This window comes from Sinohyriopsis cumingii, chromosome 2, assembly GCF_028554795.1.
Source record: "Sinohyriopsis cumingii isolate HCF-2022 chromosome 2, ASM2855479v2, whole genome shotgun sequence".
Taxonomy (NCBI): domain Eukaryota; kingdom Metazoa; phylum Mollusca; class Bivalvia; order Unionida; family Unionidae; genus Sinohyriopsis; species Sinohyriopsis cumingii.
This window is the reverse complement of record NC_142962.1, coordinates 47,455,736-47,482,903: the sequence shown is the minus strand read 5'-3', so window position 1 is coordinate 47,482,903 and position 27,168 is coordinate 47,455,736. Positions and strand designations below refer to the sequence as shown.

The 27,168-nt window shown below is 35.0% G+C and overlaps 1 protein-coding gene across 2 annotated transcripts; it reads left to right on the top strand.

Moving 5' to 3' along the window:
* The first annotated feature begins 613 nt into the window (after nt 1–613).
* Nucleotides 614–26,350, top strand: LOC149804777 (3-oxo-5-alpha-steroid 4-dehydrogenase 2-like). 2 transcript variants are annotated; one of them, XM_089944404.1, is made up of 5 exons: nt 614–971; nt 17,501–17,667; nt 18,775–18,876; nt 22,326–22,476; nt 23,517–26,350. In XM_089944404.1, the coding sequence occupies exons 1-5, from the start codon at nt 652–654 to the stop codon at nt 23,581–23,583; spliced, it is 807 nt and encodes a 268-aa protein (XP_089800530.1). In that variant the 5' UTR covers nt 614–651; the 3' UTR covers nt 23,584–26,350. The 2 variants fall into 2 exon arrangements, with proteins under 2 accessions (XP_089800530.1, XP_089800538.1); XM_089944412.1 differs by lacking the exon at nt 614–971 and adding an exon at nt 1,421–1,519.
* The last annotated feature ends 818 nt before the right edge of the window (nt 26,351–27,168 follow it).

Here is a 27,168-nt window from a genome sequence, read left to right as displayed (position 1 = left end):
ATCCTTTACCTTCCATATTGTACCTCGTGTAATCTTCCAAGTACAAATGTATGAAATAAAATATCTTTAAACGAAATAAATGCTTTAAGCGGATATTTAGTCATATATTTTTTCTTCCGTAGATCCTAATTTAATTACTTCAATGAAAAAAAATTTATATAAAAAATTTATAAAAAATAAAACAATTATCTAACCTCATCTAATACAAGATGTTAAATTTATATCAACTTAGAGTAATGGTTCAAGCTTGGGCGGGAAGAAATGGACAGAGTATTTAGCTTAATTACTTAATCAGAACGTTCATGCTTATTACAGATTACTGTATCACCTTTGAAAGGAATACATCCTCGTTGAATACTTGTCATTTAGTATCCGTTACATGAACAAGTCACGGTGACTTTCTTCACATCATATGTAAATACACATTTCATATCTGTATGTACATACATCTTTTGGATTACGCATTGGAACATGAAATTTTAAATAAAAGAACCTGAATTAACATTTGAATAAGCAAAGACACTACCGTTATGAGAACATACATCTGTATATAGGAAACGACATAATCTCTTCTTTTCTTTTTCCCCAAATGGAACCCCAAAAGGTGGCGCTATATATAAACGAGTTGAGTTGGCCGCGTTGGGCAGTAAAATGTTTACGCAGTTGTTAAGCGAGTTACATAACATGACAAAAGCTGTTGATTACAGACTGATTAAGCTGTTTTCATTATCATACCTGGCCTTTGGTGTTTTGGTAGTGTGTTTGTTACTTTATGGAATAACAGCACCCTACGGACGGTATGCCAGAGCTGGTTGGGGATGTTATATCAACGGAAAGCTAGCATGGTTTGTGCAAGAGATCCCGTCGTTTGTCGTGCCTCTTTTGATTTTATTTTACTCGGACTGTACAAAGTTGGATCGATGGTCAAATAGGATTCTGATCGGCCTGTTTTTGATTCATTACTTGCAAAGGTAAGAATATGTAAAGGTGTTAAACACCCGAAATCATATACCGTATATATTCGCTTATAAGCCCTTCGCATATAAGCCCAAACTGAACAGGCATAAATACTGAAAAGTGCATGACCCGCGTATAAGCCGACTCTAAACTCCGAGACATCGCAAGATTGACGAGGTAAGTTCTAAATGCATTTATTTAGGCAAACTTATATTAACAAAAATTACACGTATATTTATCTCGAGGTTGGCATGCGTGATTATTAAAAAGAAATATTATAAAAAACTTGTTTGAAAAGTAATTTATCTAATTTTCGTTTTCTTATTGTTACTGAAGTTACGAGCTCCGAAACGTGCGATTTTCGCGAATTTTTACTCTGAGACAAGTCCGAGCTCTTATGATAATAAGTATAACCTTTGGAGCCAATCATATTTCGGCGTTGACGTGTGTGCCGCATAGTTTACCTATTTTGAAAATAGAGTCGCATTGTGTATGTGCAGTGAAGAAGACAATGTCTAATTCTTGCATGGAACAGGATTCCTGAAGTTGAATCGAGTTAATGGTAAGTAAAAACTTACTTTTGCATCTACCACTGTTCTTTAATTCAAGAAGGGGTGCATCGCAGAGTCGTAAACATGGTACATGTAGCTCTTGTCACTGGTTTTCGCATGTGCACGCACTTGTCTCAGAGTAAAAATTCGCGAAAATCGCACGTTTCGGAGCCCGTAACTTCAGTTTGGTTCAACGCAGAAAAGTCAATGATGGCTTGATGGATAGAATAATATCTAAGGAGTAAACAAGCGATATAGTATGGACGTGTGCCTTTAAAGACGGAAATAGCAGAAGGAAATCGAGGGTCATGGATGGAACGAAGTATTTGGAAGTCCCGTACCTTCTCTCTTATATATTATGATAGAGAGGGTCATATGTCAGAACGGGTCATGGGGGAAATCTAAGGTATTTTTGTCACTCTGTATGATTTTTTTTCTCCATTAGATTATTGTTTTCTTTCAACATTAAGCTCGCGTCGAGCACCTGTGGGAGAAACGGCGAGTATTTTGTTTTTGTTGCGAATTTCATGCATAGTGAAAACATAGCTTTAAAAATGCCACGAAAAACCTCTCGATTTTTTATTCAGCCTCCATACTTGGGTTTTGACAAGTTGACAGGTATGCCTTACACCCCGTTTTACAAACCTACGGTAATCGTGCTGATATTATGGAATGAAAGACAATTACAAATCAATGTACTGGTATAGTTGACGGTCAAAATGCCCTCTTAACACAAGCCATTTTCAGGATTTTAATGATTAAAAGGCCTGTATTGCTGTCGGAAAACGAAAGACATATTCGTCGACTAGCAGCAAAAGAGACGCTGAAACATTAAGCTTTCCATTGTGCGGAAAGTTATGATATTCAGCCAAAACACAAAACTAAAATTGATTGATGTTGATCTAAGATGATCAATAATGACAATTTTAGCCATTATTATTACCACTCTTCGTGAACATGTAGGTTATGCTGGTTATGTGCCTTGTACAATTTAACGTGCGAACCTTTTTGTAAATATTACCTCAAGTTGTAGGACCGCTTATTATCATTGAAAATGAGTAACACGTGAGTGCGTGATACAACATAAATGAAACGGGCATTAAGGACTAGCTGAAATGTTATCTGGAAGAATACAGTTTGGTCGAAGTAATGAATAAAGTCAAATCTGCATCTAATATGTCTGGGAATAAATAAGGATTTAAGTGACGTTAAGCACGCTTTGCACTGTGTAAGTACTGTACATTACAGCCTGGTCTCCCGGGTAAACTCAACCGGCCCGCGAATTATGAAGTCTGTATTTATTTTTATACATGTACTATATAATAACTACAAGGGAGAACACTTCTCTCCTTTCTCTTTTGGTTAAAAGAAAATGACGTCCTGCATTTATTTATAACTTATTTTTAGTTGGCCAATGAGAAGGTAGTATTCCATTCGGCGCGTTGTTTTTGTTTATTAAGCGGGCGCGATCACGGCCATGTCGAGCAGTAGCGTGGGAAAATTGTCTGGCACTCTTTTAATGTATGATATAAGCCAAACTTTGGATACGCATGCAAAGTCGAATGCCTGAGCTAAACAAAGGTACCAAATGTATTACGCTACGCGAAATATAGCTTGAAATAACAGCGTTTGTTCTTAAATGGGTCGCGCGAGAAAGGAGAGAAGTGTCCTCCTTTGTAGTTATTATACAGTGCATGTATGACACGTAAAGTGTAAGCACCGATATGAGCCACTGTGCCCCATGCCGACACCAAATGGTGTCGACGAATTCCAGCTTTTCGATAGGGAATGGACTCTGACCCTACACCCTAACATAAATGTCCAAATATCAAAAATGGGGTGACAAGAGTCAGAGGAAACTCGGACTAAGTACTTTATAACAGTTTAATAAGTCTCGGGTCACCGAAAATTATTATTTTTTACATACATATGTCTTAAGTCACGGAAGAAAACAAATATTTTCGTGTATAGCTATTACAGAAGTCAACAAAACGACTTAAAAACTGTCAAGTTTATACATTGGCCCGCGGATAAACAGACCCCCCCCCCCTTTCCCCATCTTACAGGCCTTTATTTTTTCCTAAATTATTCGGCTTATACGGGAGTATACACAGTATGCAGTAAAAGCATTAAGTACTGCTTGAACGTTGTTGCATAAGTAGATAACGAACATTTAACAAGGCTTTGTTAAGTCAGTAGGTTAAGGCTTAGTTTATGCGTTGACAATGTATTTTGTTCGAGAGCGGAAGTTGTTTTGAATTGATTTTCCGCACTGTTGATAGTGTTCTCACAAGGATCTGCAAAGGGCTTGATAGTTATCCACCAAAAGTGTTATTTTAAACGCGTATCTCGTGGTCAAAAGGGCGTCCTGTTTTAAAGTGAATTGTTGCTATTATTTGGCCAATAAATCAGCCTCACACTCGTGATTATATTGATTGCCCATCGGTATCAGCACAGATTTTTAGGGGGTCAGCGGTTGATTTAGGCCTGTCGTACTAAAGTGGCATGGTCCCCAGAATAGGCCGGTATCTGTTTGCAAGGAAGTGCAGCAGAATTCATTTTTATGTGGGCGGCCATATGACCAATATGTTTTTATTCGTTGGTACTTTCTGCAATATTGCACATTTCCCTTTAATCAGAATGTGGGATTTAATTTTTAGATGTTCTGAAAAGTATGTCAAAATTTATTTCATTGGACAAAAAAAATTACGATTGGTTTTTAAACACCCTGAGAAGTTCGTTCCAGCGATCATTCCATTTCAAACTAATTAGATTCAAATATAGTTGATCCTCGTCTTCAGACTCTTTATATTCCGATAAAAAACTGCATTCTTATATACGTCAAGAAACTGGAAATATTGTTTGAACCGTACATATAACGAATTTTAAATAATAAAGTTTTTTGACACATGATTATTTTGAAGGAAGTATTATATTTTAAATATAGTCGTCACGATCACAAAGAACACATCAAGATTTAATTGATACGTAAGAGGGTTTATTTTATGAGATGACCGGCCCAAACTTAAAGTTTGACATTTTATTATGAATGGCCATCCTACTTTATATCTATTTTGTTTTCTTTAAGTTCATAGTCGAGGGATTTATTTTTTCAAGTACTTGAACACGTTAAGTTCTTTACCACACACACCCTCCATAAAAAGAAAAAAGTAACATTTGGATGTAGCAGTGGGGGTGGGGTCAACCGACCTAAGGGCGGCCAGACATGGGTGAAAGAACGCAAAAGAAAACTTAGGTCCATTGGAACGACCAACACATGGTAACAAACTATATGTGACACGTCGTGATGTTTTTCTTTTTTTTATCCTATAAATTTTTATTGAATTTTTTTAGTCACTATTTGAAAACATCATGACATAGCAAAGGGGGGGGGGACCGACATAAGGGGCGGTCACACTAGGTGAAAATAACGTTAAAAAAAATATCCAAAGTCCAGGGGGTCACCCCACCAGAGAGCAGCCAGACATGGGTGAAAATGACGCCCCAAAAAATGTACAAGGCCATGTTTCAATAACCAATCGTTGTAAGAAAAAACTTGTTATTGTCCCCATTGTGCAATTTCGTGTCATCGTCGTTGTTTTCTCTGAATCAGATTTGGTTGATTTTTTAGTCACCGGATGACCAAATCACAGGCAAAAAAAAATAGTATTGATAAAAAATCTTGCATATGGTGGCGCTCACCAGATAATATGTACTTTTGAGAGAGTGACGTATGTAAGGTGAAGTAGTTCGCATTTAAAACATGCACAGTGGAGAGAATGTTTGCATATCTCTATGCTACATTAATGTAATGTGGATGATATTTCTTTTGGATATTGTACTTTTGGAAATTTTACACGATTTAAGCACACTGCTAACTAAAATGACTGCTCCCTTGTGTTAAAAAATCAGTCTGAATTAGTCTAAAGTACACTATACATAGCAGCTATTAAAATAGGGAAAATGAATTTTGCCAGACTAGACAATACCAGCTTCTGAAAGTGCAATGAATGAATTACCAAATATATAAAATGTAAAAAAAGTTATCGGCTCTTTTTTATACAACTGACCTCTGAAGTTCAGGAAGTGAAAATGACCAAGTAGAGCTAGCACTTTTTTGAAAGGTGCACATTTGAAGTAAGGCCAAGCTGTATACTCTATAACCCATAGTACACCCATCAATCATACACCAAAATAAAGGGAATTAAAGGTTCTTTGCATTATACCTAAGATATACAAGGTCTTTTTTAAATAGCCAGTATAACCAGTGAGGAAAGCCGGGGACATTCTTTTTCTTTAAGTTCCTAACCCTATGGAAAATGCGAAACTGTAAAGCGCCACCTTAAAGAAAATAAAAAAATGTTTGCAATTATTTTTTTTTATTTTCATATAATTATGTATGATGTTCTGAATAAAATGGTACATTCATATTGCATTTAAGCATGAAAATAAGCTAATTATGATCATTTTTCTCTTGCTTACATAATTTGCCATGAGGTATGTTTGTGTGAGTAGTGACCTTAATTATGGGGAAATTAGAAGACTTAGAATATAGGAATAGAGTCAACTTAAATTTAAAACTGTTGCAATAAGTGACAGAAATATATGTTGAAAATGTTTCTTTTCATTTATTTGCAATGAAATAAAAAAATAAATGAAGAGAAAGTGAATTCGCTTCTTCCATATTAAACAATAGGCAAATATTTTACACTTTGACCTTTGACCTTTATGAAGCTGATGAGTTACCTCCCTTTTCTAATTGTAAAATTCATTGTTGATATCTCAGAAATAATTCTGGCTAGTTTCATGTTCCTGTCATTCAGCATAACATTGGTTGCTATGTTTACAAAATGTAATGTGCATTCTTAAAATAGCTCACTTTTATCATGGGGGGGGGGGGAGGATGGACTTGTTAGAGACTCTGACACTCATAAATACTGTTCTGTGGGGAAAAATGCAGGAGAATAATTCATAAGGATTGTTTTGATGCTTGCGACTTAAATGTTTCAGCCATATAAACATAATTAAATCATACAAAAATAATACCTACATCTTCTTTATGGTGGCGCTCACCAGATAATATGTACTTTTGAGAGAGTGACGTATGTAAGGTGAAGTAGTTCGCATTTAAAACATGCACAGTGGAGAGAATGTTTGCATATCTCTATGCTACATTAATGTAATGTGGATGATATTTCTTTTGGATATTGTACTTTTGGAAATTTTACACGATTTAAGCACACTGCTAACTAAAATGACTGCTCCCTTGTGTTAAAAAATCAGTCTGAATTAGTCTAAAGTACACTATACATAGCAGCTATTAAAATAGGGAAAATGAATTTTGCCAGACTAGACAATACCAGCTTCTGAAAGTGCAATGAATGAATTACCAAATATATAAAATGTAAAAAAAGTTATCGGCTCTTTTTTATACAACTGACCTCTGAAGTTCAGGAAGTGAAAATGACCAAGTAGAGCTAGCACTTTTTTGAAAGGTGCACATTTGAAGTAAGGCCAAGCTGTATACTCTATAACCCATAGTACACCCATCAATCATACACCAAAATAAAGGGAATTAAAGGTTCTTTGTATTATACCTAAGATATACAAGGTCTTTTTTAAATAGCCAGTATAACCAGTGAGGAAAGCCGGGGACATTCTTTTTCTTTAAATTCCTAACCCTATGCAAAATGCGAAACTGTATAGCGCCACCTTTATATAATCTGACCCATAAAATTACGGAAGTGCCTGCGACCAGGTTGAAAGACGTTGGATATGTTGAATCTTGGGTAGTTGTTATATTTTTTTTTTTCTATTTCGTGTAGACCACCCCCCCCCCGCCCCCGGTCAATCGCTAAGTGCGAAACGAAATTTTAGAGAGTCAGAGGGTTTTCCAAGCTGAATTTTAGTTTGTTAATTTGTAATCAAGCACAGACACCTTAAGTGACCACCTTTTTTTGGATTCGGAGAGGAGCCCATGTAAGTGCACCTGGGTTAGTTTTATAAGTTTATAATTACCCATTCAACAATATTTCATCTTATTTCATTGCGGTTACCCCCTCCCACTATTATAGCATTTGACGCTGACAATATGTCGAGGACGTTTCGGAATCGAACCCATGCAGAAATTTCCACTGGTCGATCCGCCTTAGCCACCGGACTCTTACAAATATACAGCTGAAATTAAATATGTAACTATATTCACAGCGATATCAATGCTTATTACACAGACAGACAGACATTAAAGGGGCTCACGCATTTAGAACGTATAATTTATTTATCAAGTATTCTAGTATTTTAAAATTTATGTTGAATGTAACAGGTACATATTTCTCTATAGAATGTGTTGTGAAATATACAGTTATCGATTTTTGCCTGACCTGTAAATCCTAGCGATTTATTAGTAGCGCGTATGTATATTTTAACAGTCAGACACGTGACCGGGTGTGGGGAAATTCTGCGTGCTATTATTAGTGGATATGTATTTTTAGCGCATGACTAAACTGTGAGTAGAATTGAGATTCCGGTAATTTCGGCAATTTGTTGTGGTAAAAAAAACAAAAAACATACATCACGTTACTGTAATATAGTAAACCCTTGTATATATGCTGACTTGGTGATCTGTAATTAAAGCGTTGTTGTATAATAATAAAAATTAGTTTTTTTTCTGCGCTTAGTATGGAATATCTAATGGCAAAACTAGCTTGACAATGACTTGATGCATTAAGAAATATCTTCCAGTCCGTGATTCTGTTAAACAGCAGCTGAAACAACGCCAGGATGCTCATGTGGAATTTACAGAGGGTACAGACCAGCTATTTAAATCAGTCACAAAAGCCACTTAAGATATTCTTCCGTCGTTGGAACAAACCGCTAAATCAACCGAAAAAATAGCAAAACTAACTACCCCCCCCAAAAAAAAAATAACTCTCCGAGAGCTTCCAGCTGAAATCGCTGTTGCTCAACCACAATTACGACAATATATACAGCAAGAAATAGAGGGTATCGATCAAGCCCGTGCTGAAATTGGTGATATAAGGGATCTTGTTGAACCAGAACCAGAACTAGAACCTGTTAAAAAAAACTATCTGACTGATTTACCGAAGGTTTTCAGAAACCTTCTAGAGAATCCCATAGCAATAGCTGCAACATTACAAGATGTTCGTCGTGAACTATTAGATCCATTGACCACCAATCCCAAAATACTGGACTAGTTTTGTGTTTCGAAATTACCGTGGTATAAGTCAGATTAGTGGTGAATACAATAATAAATTTAAGGAATTTGAGAAAGATATAAAATAAGCTAGAGAAGCCCAATTACTTGGAGATATATTTTCGCCCAAAAGATCACAATTTGGACTACCTCGTGTAGAGGGAAAAAACCCAACCGGAAATGGCCTTGCCATTCGTGATCGACGTCGAAGGAAACAAGGTGGTGATGTGATCGCTGAATCGCCGATGATTTAAGATAAACTTTGTCCCATTAACATATTCGCTGCTGTTGATGGACTAGAAATTCTTATTGGTGGAAGACGAACCGGCAACAATTACCACGAAATCATCATTGAAGCAGCCGCTATTTGCCAGCGTATATTTACCGGTGGCGTCATGGACGGTAGCGGCTATCGGGCGCTGATCAATGAAATTACCGACGATTACTACAGTGAGTGATTAATTAGATCGGCGATAACAAAGTAACATAATTATTACACGAAGACCAATGTGGATCTGAAAAGGTCAGCGTGATAAATTCACGATTACCAGCTTATAAAAATGATCTACCGAGATGGACGCGGCGATATTATTCAAGATTTGTTTAGAAGGATACCCCAAAGGAGATCCCGATTGTAAAACAATTAGGTGTGAAAGCCATCGAAGTTTTAGTGATAAGGGTATTGACACTATTGGTAATGTTGCTGGTAAAGTATTCTCGGCGATCAAAGACAGACTCGCTCGATTAGTACGATGAAAACCACAACATAATGTGAAGCTGTCTGTCGCAGGCATTCCAGTAAAACTGTCCAGCACCGAAGTAAGCATTGCAGTAAAACTGCCCAGCACCGAAGTGATTTCAGCGTCAGTAAAATAATAAATCGAGCCGAAAATGAACGGTTGAAAGAATTAGCTGTAGTGCCAAGATAGGAAAAAACATAACCGCAAACCTAAGAGCGGGTAGTGGTCTGGTCCGTCGTCGGCGTTGATCAAAGACTTATTGATCAATGTTGGAACATTGTTTTAAACAGCAGCAAATATAAAAAAAAGTGTTTAAATGTGTGTCTCCTCCAGCATTTAACATGGACGCACCAGTACTCAAGGATGAATCTGTGCGTGATTATCAATAGTATTCATATGAAGCAAACCAACGTGGGTGAATCCAACTACAAGCCCAAGATACATCAAGGTATTTCTTGCTCGCCGAGGCATTTATTGAATTTCAGGGTAGACTTTTGAGAGATAACAATAATCCATACGTTGCAGAAGACCAATGTGGACCTGTTAGTAATGGCATAATATCGTGATTTAAAATTGCCGTGTATATGAATTATAGTAGATGCATCGAAATATGTCACAGTGATGTTGATGTTGTTACGATGATAGTGTGTCTTGCAAGATATTCCGATGATTATTTAAGGTCTGCTGGTCCATCAATAATGTTCTAAAAAGTTATTACTGACCAACCTTACAGTATAACATACGACGACCAAGAAACCATGCAGACAGCTCTGAGGCTGACGTATCCCCGGTAGTCACTGCCGAGTTTATATTGTGTTCGATGCAAGACAATCACTGGTACAAATTTTCTGAGAGAAAACACGTTGAAAAATAACACGTCGGCACTGACAGGTCATTGTGTAAAATGCGGCACCCAAAAATATAAGTTTGTGACGCTGGATTGCTCTGCAATCAGCAGTGCGAGCATTGCAGGTGGTGATAATGCTAAGGCCGTCGAGAAAACACCTGGGCTAAGTATCCAGGTGAGAAGCATCCTCCAGGATTATTATGGTCCTGGAACTCGCCTGGATATTAGACTTGACTACAAAAATCAACAACAACAACCAAAAAAAAAAATCCAGATGCATTTCCTGTAAATCAAGTGTGCCATGTTCATGACGTCGCGTGTAAAATTCCAGATTTACAACGACATATCGCGGATGTCAAGCTGATTCGCACGCTGAATTCGATAAAAAATAAAAATCATATGAGAATCACTCACGAATTGGTTGATAAGGTCGGCGATGAAGGTAAAACAGTGTTGTTGTTTGTTGTGTCGAAGACGCTTTTGGCAGCTCAAACACATAGACAACCCTGCGTAACTGAGATATTTTTTTTTTACTCTAGACACAGCCAGATAAACTATATTTGACCATTGGATGCGATCATCGACAATCCAGATATTGGTAGGATATTAATGTATTGATGTTAATCCCTGAGACCAATGAATTGTTATTGCATATGCCAGAGTACAACACGATGGGTCTAGTGACAGCGCTTGTTGTACATCCTCTACTGGAACTTCAACGATATCATTAAAAACGAGTTTTAGTTTCGTGCCAGTTCCAAGAATCTCGACGAGTATATTTGGCCGATGTGTATCTGCAGGGCGGTAACATAACGGGACTTGCTCAGTTGGAATTCTGTTGTTGTTGTGAATATCAAATAATTTACGTAGAAGTGAATCTCGTACAATTTTCCTGGATAAAACGATTAGATCATTAGGGCGCAATGAGTTCCAGAAATCAGACAATTGGTGACTGTGGAATTACAGTACGCATGATTTCACATTGAATTTTATATGACTGTAGTTTGATTAGTGATTTTAACTGTCGTAATGTTTCATCATGGGATCGATGATTATTCAACATTTTTTTTCGTAGAAGCTAACGTAGTTGTTTAACCCGTCATGTGGGGATTCTCCAGTAAAATGGCGGAGGTTGCCCTAGGTCGCCACACATAATAATTGCCGTGTTTTTCGTCGTTAGGCAATCAATAAATATTTTTAAAATATCCTTATACACCGTGCATATTTCGTCCCAAATAATCATTCTCGGGATATATTTTTGTCCCATTCGTTCGGGGGTCCATGCATGACCACATCGTCTAAAGAAACTATGACAGATGCATGCGCTGACACCACGATGTTACATCTCTTTGGCAATCCGGTGAGTTGGCGTCAACACGATCATATATTAATTTTTTTGAATAATTCTATTGCACGCGTTATTTTACAAAAGCCACTAGGGCCATTTAGATAGACCTTGCTATGTCTCCTGATTGGATCATTTACTGACGGCGCCGATGAAATCTCTGATAAGTTGTCGCTGCTGCGGATGATATCTGGTATTTTAACGCCGGCTGACTCGAGATAGCTGAGTATTTGTTCATGTTATGTTCGTCACGACCCCAAGTAACATCTTCGATGCCTTCTTCGATAAATGGGATAATAAGATTAATTTTACAACGACTAATGTAGTAAGAATCCGTGGCGACTCTAACAGCGTTATTGGGAAATCTGTTGATCATCGATAATAGATTTATTGACGTGTATGGCAGCATAGATGATCTCAAATGAGTAAATTGAGGAGAATCGCCGTCGCAGTAGCTAATGATAGTTCCAGTAATTGTTTCATCTCGTGTTGTTGCATTTCTCCGTGACACCAACACACCTTTTGCACTGTGTCCTTGATGACAAAATATAATTCTCTTGATCCATAATTAATCTTGTCCAACGACGTGTATTATCAGATAATGAACCCTGAGTGAATTTTCCAATAATGTTCCTGCAAATATCGTTTTTGTGTGTCTTTTAGTTAAAATCTTAGTGTCTAACGTACATCGTAATACCACTATTTGAGCCCAACCATGCTGTACTTTTGCGCACCAGTCGTTGAGATTGACATTGGTATCTGGTGTATTAAAATTCGGCCGAACAAAATTGGTATAACTGGATGAATACTCGCTAAAAACTCGAATGAGTCGATCTCCGCAAATCCAGTAAGATCGATATTTGGTAGTGGCCCGTTTATTTCAACTCTAGTCATTTCGTATGTCGGATGACTGAATAGGTCGAAATATTGATGACACTTGCCAAGTCCAAGAAAAGCAGCAAGATAAGCAGCTACATTGTCCACATAAGTCATATCGTAGGAAATATATTTTGTGTTCCAAAGACTAGCTTGAGCCAACTCCACACAGCTCTGTGATATATCATGGAGAAATTGATTTGGTGTTGGACATGAATTTTTTCGTTGGGCTACATACACAACATACGACACCGTAAAACAATTTTTGAGTAAGTTGTCAACTGTCAGCGTCATATTTTACCAAAATATGTTTCATCATACGTTGAAGAGCTTCAGTCCGATAAATAACTTCAGATGGTAACACAAAATGATCAAATGTTGATTCATCTATGGAATCATCTCCGTGAAATAAGCAGACTGATACAATGTCACATTTACTGATATTATAGATTTCTTCTTAGATAACGAAGTCGTAAAATCTTGTTTTTTCTCGTGGAAATTTTGTTACAGACTCAGTTTTCTATCATGTGAGTTATGATCAGTTAATGTTATTGGAACACCTTTGTTACGATAATTACCAGAGTCGTATAAAATCTGATTGGTTATTGTTTTTACCACGAACGGAATCTTCAATGTTTTTTAATTTTTGAAATAACAACGGCATCAATCTTATCTCCGTTGACAAGGGAGTTTTCCCACCATTGTATATTTTTTTTATTCGTGATTCTGTAAGTCCATTCCCGCGTTTTGAGTTTACAAAATGTTCTCTTACACGTTGAGTCACACACTTTAGTGAACCTGTTTTCATCAGGACAAGAGCAGCTATGTCTGGTTTATTCAGGTAATACATTTAGTAAATAATATCTGTCGCAGGATAAGAGTTATTGTAGTATTTACCGTCCATTCCGATAAATATTTCTGGCGCTGTATTTTTGTCTAAGATGACTATTGATGCTGATCTTGATTTTATTTTTACCGGATCCAAGTTATTACGTGTGATCTACTACAATCCATCTGGTGTTTGTTGCTCTGTTACAAATTTTATCCTGCAAAAAAAAAACCACTTCTTGTGGTCTTGTAGACTTTTAAAATTATTCTACAAGCTAAATTTTGATTCATTGTTGAATCTATAAATATTCCATTACCATATATTTTAAACATATACCAAACATGAGCAGCACCCTCGTTGTAAAACTCATTCTTTGATTTTTTTATTGTTTAATGTAATTGTGGTTTAAATGGTATTTGTTTTCTATCATCGTTCATTCAGTCAAAGTCAAATCTTGATGTTGACGCCTCAATCTTTGATAACTTTATAAATTCATCTTGTGTTGATTTCATTGATCTGAAGTATTTTTTTATTAGTTTTAAATCTATTTTCGATTTTGGTAATGTAATTGTATTCCCAGTGAGATGTTGATATTGTAGCTGAAGTAATCTAGCTTCGTCCAATAGTTCTATGTTATATAATTACTTTTCTTTAGTATATATATATATATAAAAGTAGACTTTCACAAATAATGTAATGATTAACCAAACATATAATATCTGTAAATGGTTGATGATTGGATCTGCCGTACCTTGTGGAAATAATTGCTGCAGTGACTATTGCGCTATTCTTTACAAAGTGTCAGAAAAGGAAGTACTGGATCAAAACCTTGTCTGAATTGTGGCGTAGGAGTAAAAGTTAAAACACAATTATGTCTGAATTGTGGTAGACGACATTGTAGATCGTTAAAAAAAAATACTTCAGGAAATGCTGATGATTACTTGAAAATTAAATACACTCAAGAATATATTGCTCAGTATGTCAAAAATAATTAAAATAATATTAGAAACAAAACTATTGTGTAATGGAACAAGCAAAGATGTTATGCGACATTGTCGTAAAAAAAGAAAGTGTACGAAATATCAATAACGTTGGTTACATATGATCGGTATTGGAATTTCTGGAAGTAAAAAATAAAAAATAATCTCGTCCACAGATTTTTGTACGAATGTTTCAATGGTATAATCAATTAAGGTCTTGTGATTGATCATATTAACTCAAAAAGAAAAAAATAACCTGAAATCTAAAAGCAATCACTCCAAGTGAAAACAGTAAACGTGGAAAAGCTGGAAAAAAACCCACCATTGTCTGTTAAATCAATCAATCCATGTAAAATAAAAGTTCTCATACACGTCAATACAGACTTTGAACGATAACTGTTAATTTTGTTAAGTATGTAATCTTCACGAAAAATGTGCATTGGTCAGCAAAGAGTATCACTCTTAATGAAGAATGGCGATTTATTCGTGAAAAAAGAAGAGTTATTGAGACAATTTTCTTCATGAAATATCTGTTTTATTACATGAAAAAGTAACAACTTTTCCTGAATATGTTGACGCAATGGCTAGACCAGTGGTTTCCAAACTATGGGCCACAGACCACCCCTTGGGGGGAGGGCTGCGAGGTTATATCAAGGAGTATGTATTTTCTGGACTAACAGAGCCGAAAACTTCAACTTCTATCATGTGGGAGTCTGCGAAAATATTTTTAAAAATTTAAATTAAGAAGGGGTACTTGTTCTAAAAAAAATAATAATTTGGGAACCAATTGGTTAGACAAATCGTCAAAAAATGATTGTTCCTTTAAGAAAAACTGACTTATTCGTTGATAAAGTCCAAGTTTTCCAGAAAACCTTCGATTAATGACATGAGCAGCCTTTGATAGTCTTGTTACTCAAATGTAATTAATTGACCCACAAAAGGTACCATAAAATTTGCACAGTCTATGATAATAAATAGCTTTTCTAAATTATTTAGAAAGTCTTCTAATTTATCCTATAATGAGCATCATTGTTTATTGTAAAGTGGACATTTTGTGATAAAATAAATTCCATCTTTTAATTCTTTTTTACATCGGTTACAAATGCGCCCCCCCTCCCCCCCCCCCCATGTTGCTATAAACTCAGATTATATCGGACACAGCTATAAGTACGAACGATTTATGTGTTCGTCAATACGTGTATAAATTGTATTCTGTGGCCTTTATTTGTACGCGGCTTTTGCATAACACACAGTACGAAACTGTTAAAGGCGTCTATAACGATAAATGGTATATGATATTTGATCCTTTGGGTAATTTTTTTCCGGATATCCAAAAATACACAAAATCTTAAATATCTGAGGGATGTAATTGTCGCTACTAGCTTGCTCAGTTGATTTATCTTCTTTGCTGATTCTGCCATCTGCCTAATGTAATTTGTTTACACTAAGTGGCTTATTTTGGCTACAATTAGCGGCTTTATATGACAATAAGGCACATTATGAATTCAACTTGTTGCTGTATGGCTTGCAGCGTTATGTTGGTTTCAGAGAAAAGAAACAAAATTGGATTGTAGACAGTTTAATGCTGACGTATGTCTCATGCTCTGTGAACAATGCTGATCTGTACTATGTATAAATAGGACTCAAAGATAAAATATTAGCCAGGTTTATTAGATAAAGCAAACATAGGTTTCATTTATTATCTTCAAGTCTGCTAATGTGGGGAGATTAGTACTGTTTTATTATTTGGTCTAATAAAAACAGTATATAAAAACCCCATTTAATAGTAACCTACGTTCATTCTTGTAATTTGCATCTTGCATGCCGTTTTGTGGTATATTTTCTAAATGACGCAAGCAGTTTATTATAATTAGGTTATTTTAATATAATTAGGTTCATATTGAGCATATAGTAATGCCTAAAATCGGTTTTGCCAGTAATGTTTGTGATGTTTTAGAGTTTTAAAAATTTTGTGTGAATTTTTGCAAGTGTTTATTTCTGTTATGTCATAAAAGTCAAAGGCATCGGGTAGGTTTCGGGTAGTTCATCACCCGTATTTCTCAATGATATAGACTGATCGGTTTAATAAAGATGTTAGTGGTTTTAGTGAAGTGTTCTGAGATAGCTTGTTGTTGGTGAAAGAATGATACATTTTAAATGGTACGCTTAGACCCTTTTGGTTAACAATTCCTTTGCTAGTGAAGTTGTAGTTGATTGTACATCGTATATGATCAGTCAACTAAAACGACAACTTTTTCATGATTTCCTGAAGAAAATTTATGGGTAGATGGTCTAGCTTTTGAAATATCATATTTTTTATGTCCACACTCTAGTGACATTTTTTTCAACCCTTACTCTCTTTTGTTTACAAATAAGTGAATATCTTTTTTTTAAAAAAAATTGGTTCTGTATGTTGTTGTTGTTGTGGGGTTGAACGCCATTTTTCAGGACACGATAGGCTATGCATGGCGGCCAGTATTAATGGTGGAGGAAGAACCCGGGAAAACCCCAGGAAGAACCACCGACCCACAAGAAGCTACTGGCAAGCTTTCTCACATACCCACATTAACTGAATCCTAGACTCAGACAGAGGTGAGATGGCAGTGATCCATAACGGAGAGCGCTTTAGTCCACTCGGCCACTCGGGGCCCCTCGTACCTGGTTCTGTATGTAAAAAAACAATACTTTATGATTCACATGACTATTCCAAAGTTATATTTGGATCAATTCTCTGCTGTTTATAGATAGATAATATATTGCCTTTCATCCACATTCTGAATAGAACATCACAAGTCATATTTTTTCTTATTAATTAAGAAAATAATCAAATTAGAGTTGAAATCAGTTTTAAAATAGGTTACAATAACCTAAATAATATTATTACGCAAATCAACTGTAAATAATGTATTTACCAAACAGTGTCCTCAGAATGAGTAGTGTAATGTCTTAAAATATATAATTGTACTACAAATTAATGAGAATAAACTGTACATGATTTCAGTATTTTCAAATTGAATCTTTTTTAAAAAGAAGACACAGTATGTAAGATGATTATGTATGCTGTAATGAAAAGTACATGTAAATATTTCACCTAGCACAGTTTTAAAATAAAATAGACACGTGAGCTAAATTGAGCTGATATTATTATTATTATTACCACAGGGCTATTATATTTCCAATTCTGATCCGTGGGGGCAAGCCAACCCCGTTCTTACTGTTCATTATGGCATTCATGTTCTGCCTTGTTAATGGATACATTCAGGTGGGGTACCTGGCCCATCATGGAGACTTTGGGACCTCATGGTACCTAGCTTGGAACTTCTATGCAGGTGAGTCCGAACAGATTCATCATAAAATATTTCTTGCACATCATTGTCCCTATATTCTTACATTTCATTTGCTTTATTTTGTTACATTTCATTAAGTACAGATATTCGGGTCTTTTCAACAAAAGCTGAATGTTCTAAAGTAATTGTCATACATGTAAAATTACGGAATATGGATTTTTTTAAAAATTGAGTGTTATTGATTTCAAAAGCACATCAGTGTCTTCAGTCTTAGATACATTGGTTTTCTTTTTAATTAGGGAAAAGAAAATCGACATCAAGTTGGTTACTTATTTCTTATACCCGATTGAATAAGGAATAAGTAACCAGCTCACGATTCAGTAAGGAATAAGTAACAAGTTGCTCATTCTGGATTCAACTATTTTATCTGGTTTCATGTTTGCTTGAGTCATTAGTAAGCTCTTGGAATTGGAATAATAGTAGTTCACGCTATGCACTTCAAGACACGACCCAAATACCAAACACAACTAATTAATCTTTTATCAGATTACTAAATATGTATACCCACCAATATCCTAACCCCTTCCTACTTATAGTCCATGATTTGTCTCAAGTCAGCTTTATATAGATGGTACCAAAAAACCTTATTTCTCTAACTGTGTTAGAATAACACCAATGCATACCATGAAGAGCTTTTAATTGGCAATAAGTAAGTTATAACCGATTACTTATTGAACTTGGAATTAGAAATGAATATCCAACTGGATGTGAATAAGGAATAAGTAACCAAATGTTTGTAGAAATAGTTGAACCAGAATAAGTGACTGGTTACTTATTCCTTGTAAGTAACTGGTTACTTATTCCTTGTAAGTAACTGGTTACTTATTCCTTATTGAATCGATAACTGGCTACTTATTCCTTATTCAGTCGGGAAAAAGTAATTTAGGAATAAGTAACCAACTTGATGTCAGTTAAAAGAAAGAGATGCTAGTCTTGTAATGGTGGACACTGCTAAATTTTGTTACAGGATAAAATTTGACTTCAATTCACATGGATGTACTGCACATTTTTTAGGTGTTTTTTTCCTTCAGTTTGTTACATGCTCTGATCAGTGTGGTAAATATCATGACATATTTGTTAATTTTACAGGTATCTTTCTTTTTGCCTTTGGTCTGCTGGTTAACATCCATTCAGACCATATCTTGAGGACTCTTCGAAAACCAAGTGAGACTGGCTACAAGATTCCATATGGTAATTTTATGTCCCCATTTTGGTCGTTACAAGCTCGACTGTGAACATGTGACTTCCAATCAGCACAGCAGAATCCATACATTCCAATTAATTCTAAATTATAAAAGTACCTAGATTGCATCATTTTAATTACAGGTAGGTAAAACTGTTAAACCAATAGCCACTGGAACAAACATTGTAATTTGTTTCTGTCTTTTCTTACTTCCAAAACTTAGCAAAATTTTACCAAGTCCAAAACCGTATAATTCATTTTTAAACGAATCTGTTAAAAATTGGGTATAGTTGAACTCTCACTTGTAATTTCATGGGTCCCTATCTTTTTAATACTTGTACACTATGGCATACAGACATCTGTGCATGTGCTCAAATATTTACTTTAAGGGGTTGTTTCAATTTACTTCTGAAATAGTTTGGACGTAATTAAGTTTTGGATAAGTTTTGAAAAGTATAAAAAGGTAATTAATTGTTTGTGCCAGTGACAATTAATGAAATATTTTTACCTCTTTGCAGTAAAATAATGTAATATAGATTTTCCAATAATAATAATATTATAGTAAACCCTTTATTTAATGAGGGTATCTCAGTGTAATATACTATTCTTCTCTGAGGTCTTCAGGATACATTAAGTATGAAAGTACTAAATGTATATACTCTAATTACATAGAATTAATTACAATGTATAATTTGTGCTGTGCTAACATGAATTTTGAAGTCTTAAATATGTGTGTGATGACCAAAATGGAAAATAGACCATAGAAAAGATTAGTGTGTATGCATCTGTACAAAATGAGTGTCTACTCTTTTTATTTTGGAAGAAGTTAATAAAGATAGCAACATCATCTTTTACTTCTATTTCATTGGTCGCATTGTTTTACATGGCTTTGTTAAGTAATTTGCTTCAGAAGTCTGCTTTTATTTATGTAATATTTTTTACGCAGTATTTGAATAGTTTATTACAGTGGTGTTATATGCAGCAGCTAAACAGGGGAATTCTCTTCCAAATAATTTTCAAAAACCCTCAGATTTAACAATTTTAAAAAATCTCTTGTTAAGACCTAGTTTGGGAGTATATTGTGTAAATGTTCCATATGTAGACACAAGTAAAAACCCGATTTGGGAGCATATTGTGTAAATGTTCCATATGTTGACACAAGTAAAGACCCAATTCAGGAACATATTGTGTAAATGTTCCATATGTTGACACAAGTAAAGACCCAATTCGGGAACATATTGTGTAAATGTTCCATATGCAGACACAAGTAAAGACCAGTTTTGGGAACATATTGTGTAAATGTTCCATATGTAGACACAAGTAAAAACCCAATTCGGGAACATATTGTGTAAATGTTCCATATGCAGACACAAGTAAAGACCAGTTTTGGGAACATATTGTGTAAATCTTCCATATGTTGACACAAGTAAAGGCTGCTCTAGAACATCTTCACTAGCCAAGGTTCCAGTGTGATAACCCTATCTACACCTCACTAGCGAAGGTTCCAGTGTGATAACCCTATCTACAACTCACTAGCCAAGGTTCCAGTGTGAACCCTATCTACACCTTGGTGCATCAAGCAGATATTTTTGTGCTTAAAGTCTATGAATTTCATTGGATGCTGTGGCAAGCCACTTCATTCAATCAAAATTAAGTCATTAAAATTTGAACACTATTCCTACATGATCGAGACAAGGGGAGCACAGCCCTTGAATAGATTGATAAATAGGCACTTTTACACTGCTGGTTCATATTTGTACAAATACCTTTCACTCAAATAGACCCGTAATGGCTTCTCTCTGCTACATAGTCATACTTTCGATGTTAAACTTACAAAGTGTTATCAAACGTTATAGAACACTACCTAACCACTCATCCATGTATCGGTACTCAAGATATTCATCTACTCCATGTCAGTGCAGATATGCATAAAATGGCCTAAATTCCAGAATGAGCACAGCATCGAATCTTTGCCACATCCTCCATTCATATTTGAATCAGCTGCAAGTGAGATTTGATGGTATCCTGTTTTCAAAGATTCTAAGAGGGGCAGATGATTTGAAAGCTGCATTACAGTTGGAAATGCAGTTTTCCAGTGTATGAATAACATAACAAAAAGTGAACACAAAATGGCATTTAATAATTGGAGAAACAGACTGTGAAATTGTGTAGAGGTGCATGGGAAGTATTTTGAAGGGATGTACTATGTTCTGTTCATTAATACATTTCACTTACATTCAGAACTCTTTAGATATACCTCAAATATAGATACACCTAAAGTTGCTGCTTCTGCCATAATCAAAATGCAATTTTAGTATTTTAATTCTTAATCATGTATATTTGCTTGAAGCTATGCTAAATATGGGGTACGTTGTTTGTTTTAGATGAATTTTCCTCCCCGTATTTATATGTATGTTAGTAGTTTTAGCTCAGCTGTAACTGCAGTATATAGTTTTCTGTCTTTCATATTGCTTATAGCTTTTTACTTATTTTTAGGGGGCCCCGAGTGTCCATTACGGATCACTGCTATCTCACCTCTGTTTGCGTAGGTTCGAGTCTCGGATTCGGCCAATGTGGGTATGTGAGAAAGCTTGCCAGTAGCTTCTCGAGGGTCAGTGGTTCTTTTTCGATGATTTCCCGGGTTCTTCCTCCACTATTAATACTGGCCGCCATGTATAGCCTATCGTGTGCTGAAAAATGGCGTTAAACAACAACAACAACAACTTATTTTTTGTTAAGTTCTGTAGTTTTGCCTGTAGCTTTCAGTTACTTATTTTTGTGTGAACTATTCTCATATACATTTCCCTGTATATTCTGTTAGCTGCTTTTCTTTTTTTTCCTGGCTGGTAATAGATATGCTTCCTCTGCATTTTATCTAATCACATATGTGTGCATTCTCTATGTATGTATGTATGTACATATGTATGTATGTATGTATGTATGTATGTCTGCCTGTCTGTATGTCTGTCTGTATGTATGTAGGTAGGTAAGTAGGTATAGATGTATGATTGTGAAAGTTACTTGTTATATTATAATAGTTTATAGTATGGTACAATAACTCCTATCAGTTAATATTTCTTAATATGTAAATGCAATTTTGAACCTAAATAAAATTTGTCTGTCTTTTTACTTAAAACATCAATGTAGTAGTAATATGTATACATGTAGTTCAACAATATTGTTCCTATTAAATATCCTATAAAGAATAATATAATATAACACAAAAGTAAAGAAATTGAAATGTTTGGAATTGTGGTTGGTGAGAAACCAAAAGAGACATTATTTAGCCAAAATTTATCTCAAAGTTTTGCCATTTTTCCTTGTTCTTCTAAAATGTGAGAATACGTGGTGTATCATCATAATTGTTTGAGAGAAATGCCTTTGATGTCTCTTTGGTCATCATATTTAAAGCTTGACTTCACAGTTTAAACATATTGTTTGTATCATTTTGTTTCAGGGGGAATGTTCGAATATGTGTCAGGTGCAAACTTCTTTGGCGAGATCATAGAGTGGTTTGGATTCACTGTGGCAGGATGCTCTCTGCCGTCGTTTGCATTTTTCTTCGTTACTATATGCAACATTGGACCCAGGGCTTATCAGCATCACAGGTAATCCCTTTATCATGATTGGACCCAGGGCTTATCAGCATCACAGGTAATCCCTTTATCATGATTGGACCCAGGGCTTATCAGCATCACAGGTAATCCCTTTATCATCATTGAAACCAGGGCTTATCAGCATCACAGGTAATCCCTTTATCATCAATGGACCCAGGGCTTATCAGCATCACAGGTAATCCCTTTATCATGATGGTAACAAGTGGTGTGTTGTGTATTCATCATGATTGTAACAATTTGTATGTTGTGTATTCATCATGATTGTAACAATTGGTATGTTGTATCTTCATTGTTATAGTAACAAGTTGTGTGTTGTGTCTTCATCATGATTGTAACAAGTTGTATGTTGTATCTTCATCGTGATAGTAACAAGTGGTGTGTTGTGTATTCATCATGATTGTAACATGTGGTATATTGTGTATTCATTGTTATAGTAACAAGTTGTATGTTGTGTCTTCATCATGATTGTATCAAGTGTTGTGTTGTGTATTCATCATGATAGTAACAAATGGTGTGTTGTGTATTCATCATGATTGTAACAAGGAATGTATTGTATCTTCATCGTGATTGTAACAAGTGGTGTGTATAGTGTCTTCATCATGATTGTAACAAGTGGTCTGTTGTGTCATCATTGTGATAGTAGCAAGCCTTGTATTGTGTCTTCATTGTGATAGTAACAAGTTGTATGTTGTGTCTTCATTGTGATAGTAACAAGTTGTATGTTGTGTCTTCATTGTGATTGTAACAAGTGATATGTTGTATCTTCATTGTGATAGTAATAAGTGGTGTGTTGTGTCTTCATCATGATAGTTACAAGCAGTGTGTTGTATTTACAAACACATTGAAATATATGCTAAAGTGTGAAGTGACAAACCCAGAGCATTCCCATCCAGCTGCATATTTTCTGTACTTTAAATACTACTACTGATGCTGCTACTACTACCACAACAACTACTACTACTACTACTTCATTAATTCTAATAACTACTACTACTATCACCACTAATACTACTTCTGTTTTTTTTCTTCAGATACTACTTGGAGAAGTTTGAAGACTATCCAAAACACAGGAAGGCATTAATACCATTCGTTTTCTAGTCACTCCTTGGCATGAAGCATGCACTTTCTGTAATCTCCACAGTATTGTACATCAATCTGGATTTTCTTGTGACGACGATATTCCTATTGGTAACGTGGTGATCCATGATAATGCTAATCCTTGTTGAGGATTTGGCCATGTAGGTCATGGATTTATGACGTATAACACAATATCAGCAGGTGACACAGTATCTAGTCGATTATAAGGAGAAACATTGATTAAATGATAATAGTGGCTCTCTAAATCAAAACTATTATTTGCTATTTATTGTTTATTTATGACATTGGGGTTTAGTGAAGTTCTGTTGTGATGAAAGCAAGAATCAGACACTACTCTAAGTCTTGGATCCAGAGGAACTACAGTGTTTTATATATACAGTACATGTATTTATGAAAGTACATGTAACATTCCCAAAAACTGAACACTTTTATTGGCTCCACATGACATAGACTAGATAGCAGGTTGCCAATCATCTTTTGGGTATCATCTGTCAGCATAAGTTTGTTATTGCTGCTTATAAACTATATGGAAGATTGAAATGAAACTTTGCACACATATTCATTCCACAACCTAGTCGATTCTAAAAGAAAATGCTGCTTTGCAGAAATCCATTATGGCCACCACAGAGACTATCTTGAAAATCTTGTTATGGTTATTTCTGAATGGATGATCATATCAACATGGGGTTTTCGCTAAAAGATCTCTGCTGATGTCTTGTTGGTCTTAAATAAAAATGGTGCCACTTAATCATCCAGTATGGCTGCCACAGTGAGCATCTTGCAAATCTTCCTTTCTCTAATTCATCTGGATGAATTGTCATATTAGCATGATACTTTTGTGAAAGACTTCTTCTGATCTCTTGTTGGTTGTAAATGAAAATGGTGACAATCTGATGTCCATTATGGCCCCCATGGCAGTGGTTTTGAAAATTATTGTTACTCCTCCAAACCAGAAAGTCATATCAATATGGGGTTTTCACCAGAAGATTTCTTTTAATATCTTGTTGGTCATAAAGTAAAATGGTGCTGATCTGACATCTAATATGGCCAATGCGCTTATAGTGTCTAGCTTGTCATAAATGAAAATTATACAGACTGGCCCTGTATCACCTTCAAAGTATTTATTATCTCTACTTATCCCAAATGGATTGCTATATCAACACATGCTTTTCATAAGTAGACTTCTTATGATACCAAGTTGGTCTTGAATGAAAATGTTACCAATTGTATATCCAGTATGGCTTCCACATTGGCTGTCTTGAAAATCTTCTTGTCACTAATCCCCTCCCTTTGTGTACTGTGTCATGCTTACATGGAGTGATCACCAGAAGACTTCTAAAGACATCTACATGGTCCTGAATGAAAATGGTTCTGATTTGACATCCAGTATGTCCGCCAAAGCAACTAATTAGAAACTCTTGTTATTGCAGAAGAACACCAGAGATGGTTTAACACTCAGCAGTTAAAATGAAGAAATGGGCCTACCTATTTGAGCATGTTCAGTGTGTTCATACATGATGAAAATTATGTGATGACTCCTAAATGATTAAAACTATGTGATGAATCCTACATGATGACAATTATATGATGAATCCTAAATGATTAAAATTATGTGATGAATCATACATGATGAAAATTATGTGATGACTCCTAAATCATTAAAACTATGTAATGAATCATACATGATGAAAATTATGTGATGACTCCTAAATCATTAAAATTATGTGATGACTCCTAAATGATTAAAACTATGTGATGACTCCTACATGATGACAATTACATGATGAATCCTAAATGATTAAAATTATACATGATGAACCCTAAATAATTAAAATTATATGATGAATCTTACATGATGACAATTACGTGATGAATCCTAAATGATTAAAATTATGTGATGACTCCTAAATGATTAAAACTATGTGATGAATCCTACATCATGACAGTTACCTAATGAATCCTAAATTATTAAAATTATGTGATGACTCCTAAATGATTAAAATTATGTGATGAATCCTACAAGATGACAATTACGTGATGAATCCTAAATTATTAAAATTATGTGATGACTCCTAAATGATTAAAACTATGTGATGAATCCTACATCATGACAATTACGTGATGAATTCTAAATGATTAAAATTATGTGATGACTCCTAAATGATTAAAATTATGTGATGACTCCTAAATGATTAAAATTATGTGATGACTCCTAAATGATTAAAACTATGTGATGAATCCTACATGATGACCATTACGTGATGAATCCTAAATGATTAAAATTATGTGATGACTCCTAAATGATTAAAATTATGTGATGATTCCTAAGTGGTTTAAACTTCGATGAATCCTACATCATGACAATTATGTGATGAATCCTAAGTGATTAAAATTATGTGGTGACTCCTAAATGATTAAAACTATGTGATGAATCCTACAAGATGACAATTACGTGATGAATTGTAAAAGAGTAAAAGTATGTGATGAATCCTAAATGATTAAAATTGTGTGATGAATCCGAAATGATTAAAATTGTGTGATGAATCCTACATGATTAAAATTATGTGATGAATACTTTGTGCTCATCTGTTTCTTGTCTTTATATTTCCTAGCTGTACTCAAAGAAGAACACTAAATTTGTGTTTCAAAACAGAACATGATCATCAGGTGGTCATTAGCAATTCTGACCTTAGGATTGTATGTGTGTGCTTTGTTTTTATTGTCTATGCACTTGTGAACAGTCTTTAATAAATGATATTCCAAGTTACTGTTTCACTTCATGTGTTTTGTCTAGAAGCGATTTACACTGTGTTCAGCAAAAACAACCAAAACATGATAGACAGATCAGTGTCAATGATTCTTGTAACTTCTAGTTTGTCTTTGCAAATATTAATAATTACATGTATATGTGTATATCATGTCTTTTAAATACATTGAAGCAAGAGCTTCTGGTTCCAGGTCCCTTGGCATCCAACAAAAGACAAAACTGAAAAAGGTGACTGTTTGTTCTTCCTGGTTTTATTTTTCTCTTGCTCTTGAAGTACCTAACACCAGCATTTCCATGGTGATCAGTGTTAATACGTTCATTCCATTAAGATCAGTTTTTGAAAACAAACATTCACAGCATTACATTTTGACATCAGTTTGTTTGACAGCAAAAAGTTTAGAAAAATGTTACTTCACCTTGGGCACATTTTAACTAATCTTGGTCATGCTTTTAATGAATTACCTTGGTTATACATTTGATTAATCACCTTGGTCATACTTTAGTCACATTGGTTGCCCTTTTAATTAATTATCTCAGTAATACTTTTAAATAATCATCTTTGTCATGGTTTTAATCATCTTGGCCATACTTTAATTAATCACCTTGTTCATACTTTAGTTAATCATCATGGTCATACTTTAATTAATCATCTTGGTCACACTTTTAATTAATCACATTGGTCACATTTTAGTTAATCACATTAGTCAATGTTTAATTTATTACATTGGTCACATTTTAATTAATCACCTTGGTCATGCTTTTAATAAATTACCTTGGTAACACTTTTTTTATTCACACTTTAGTTAATTACATTGGTC

What these genes read in the sequence shown, in the direction of transcription:
- LOC149804777 (XM_089944404.1), top strand. Translation starts at nt 652, where the DNA reads ATGTTTACGCAGTTGTTAAGCGAGTTACATAACATGACAAAAGCTGTT. An exon ending in TTGATTCATTACTTGCAAAG is followed by an intron (nt 972 to 17,500) that starts GTAAGAATATGT and finishes TTATTACCACAG; the next exon opens with GGCTATTATATTTCCAATTC. An exon ending in TGGCTACAAGATTCCATATG is followed by an intron (nt 18,877 to 22,325) that starts GTAATTTTATGT and finishes ATTTTGTTTCAG; the next exon opens with GGGGAATGTTCGAATATGTG.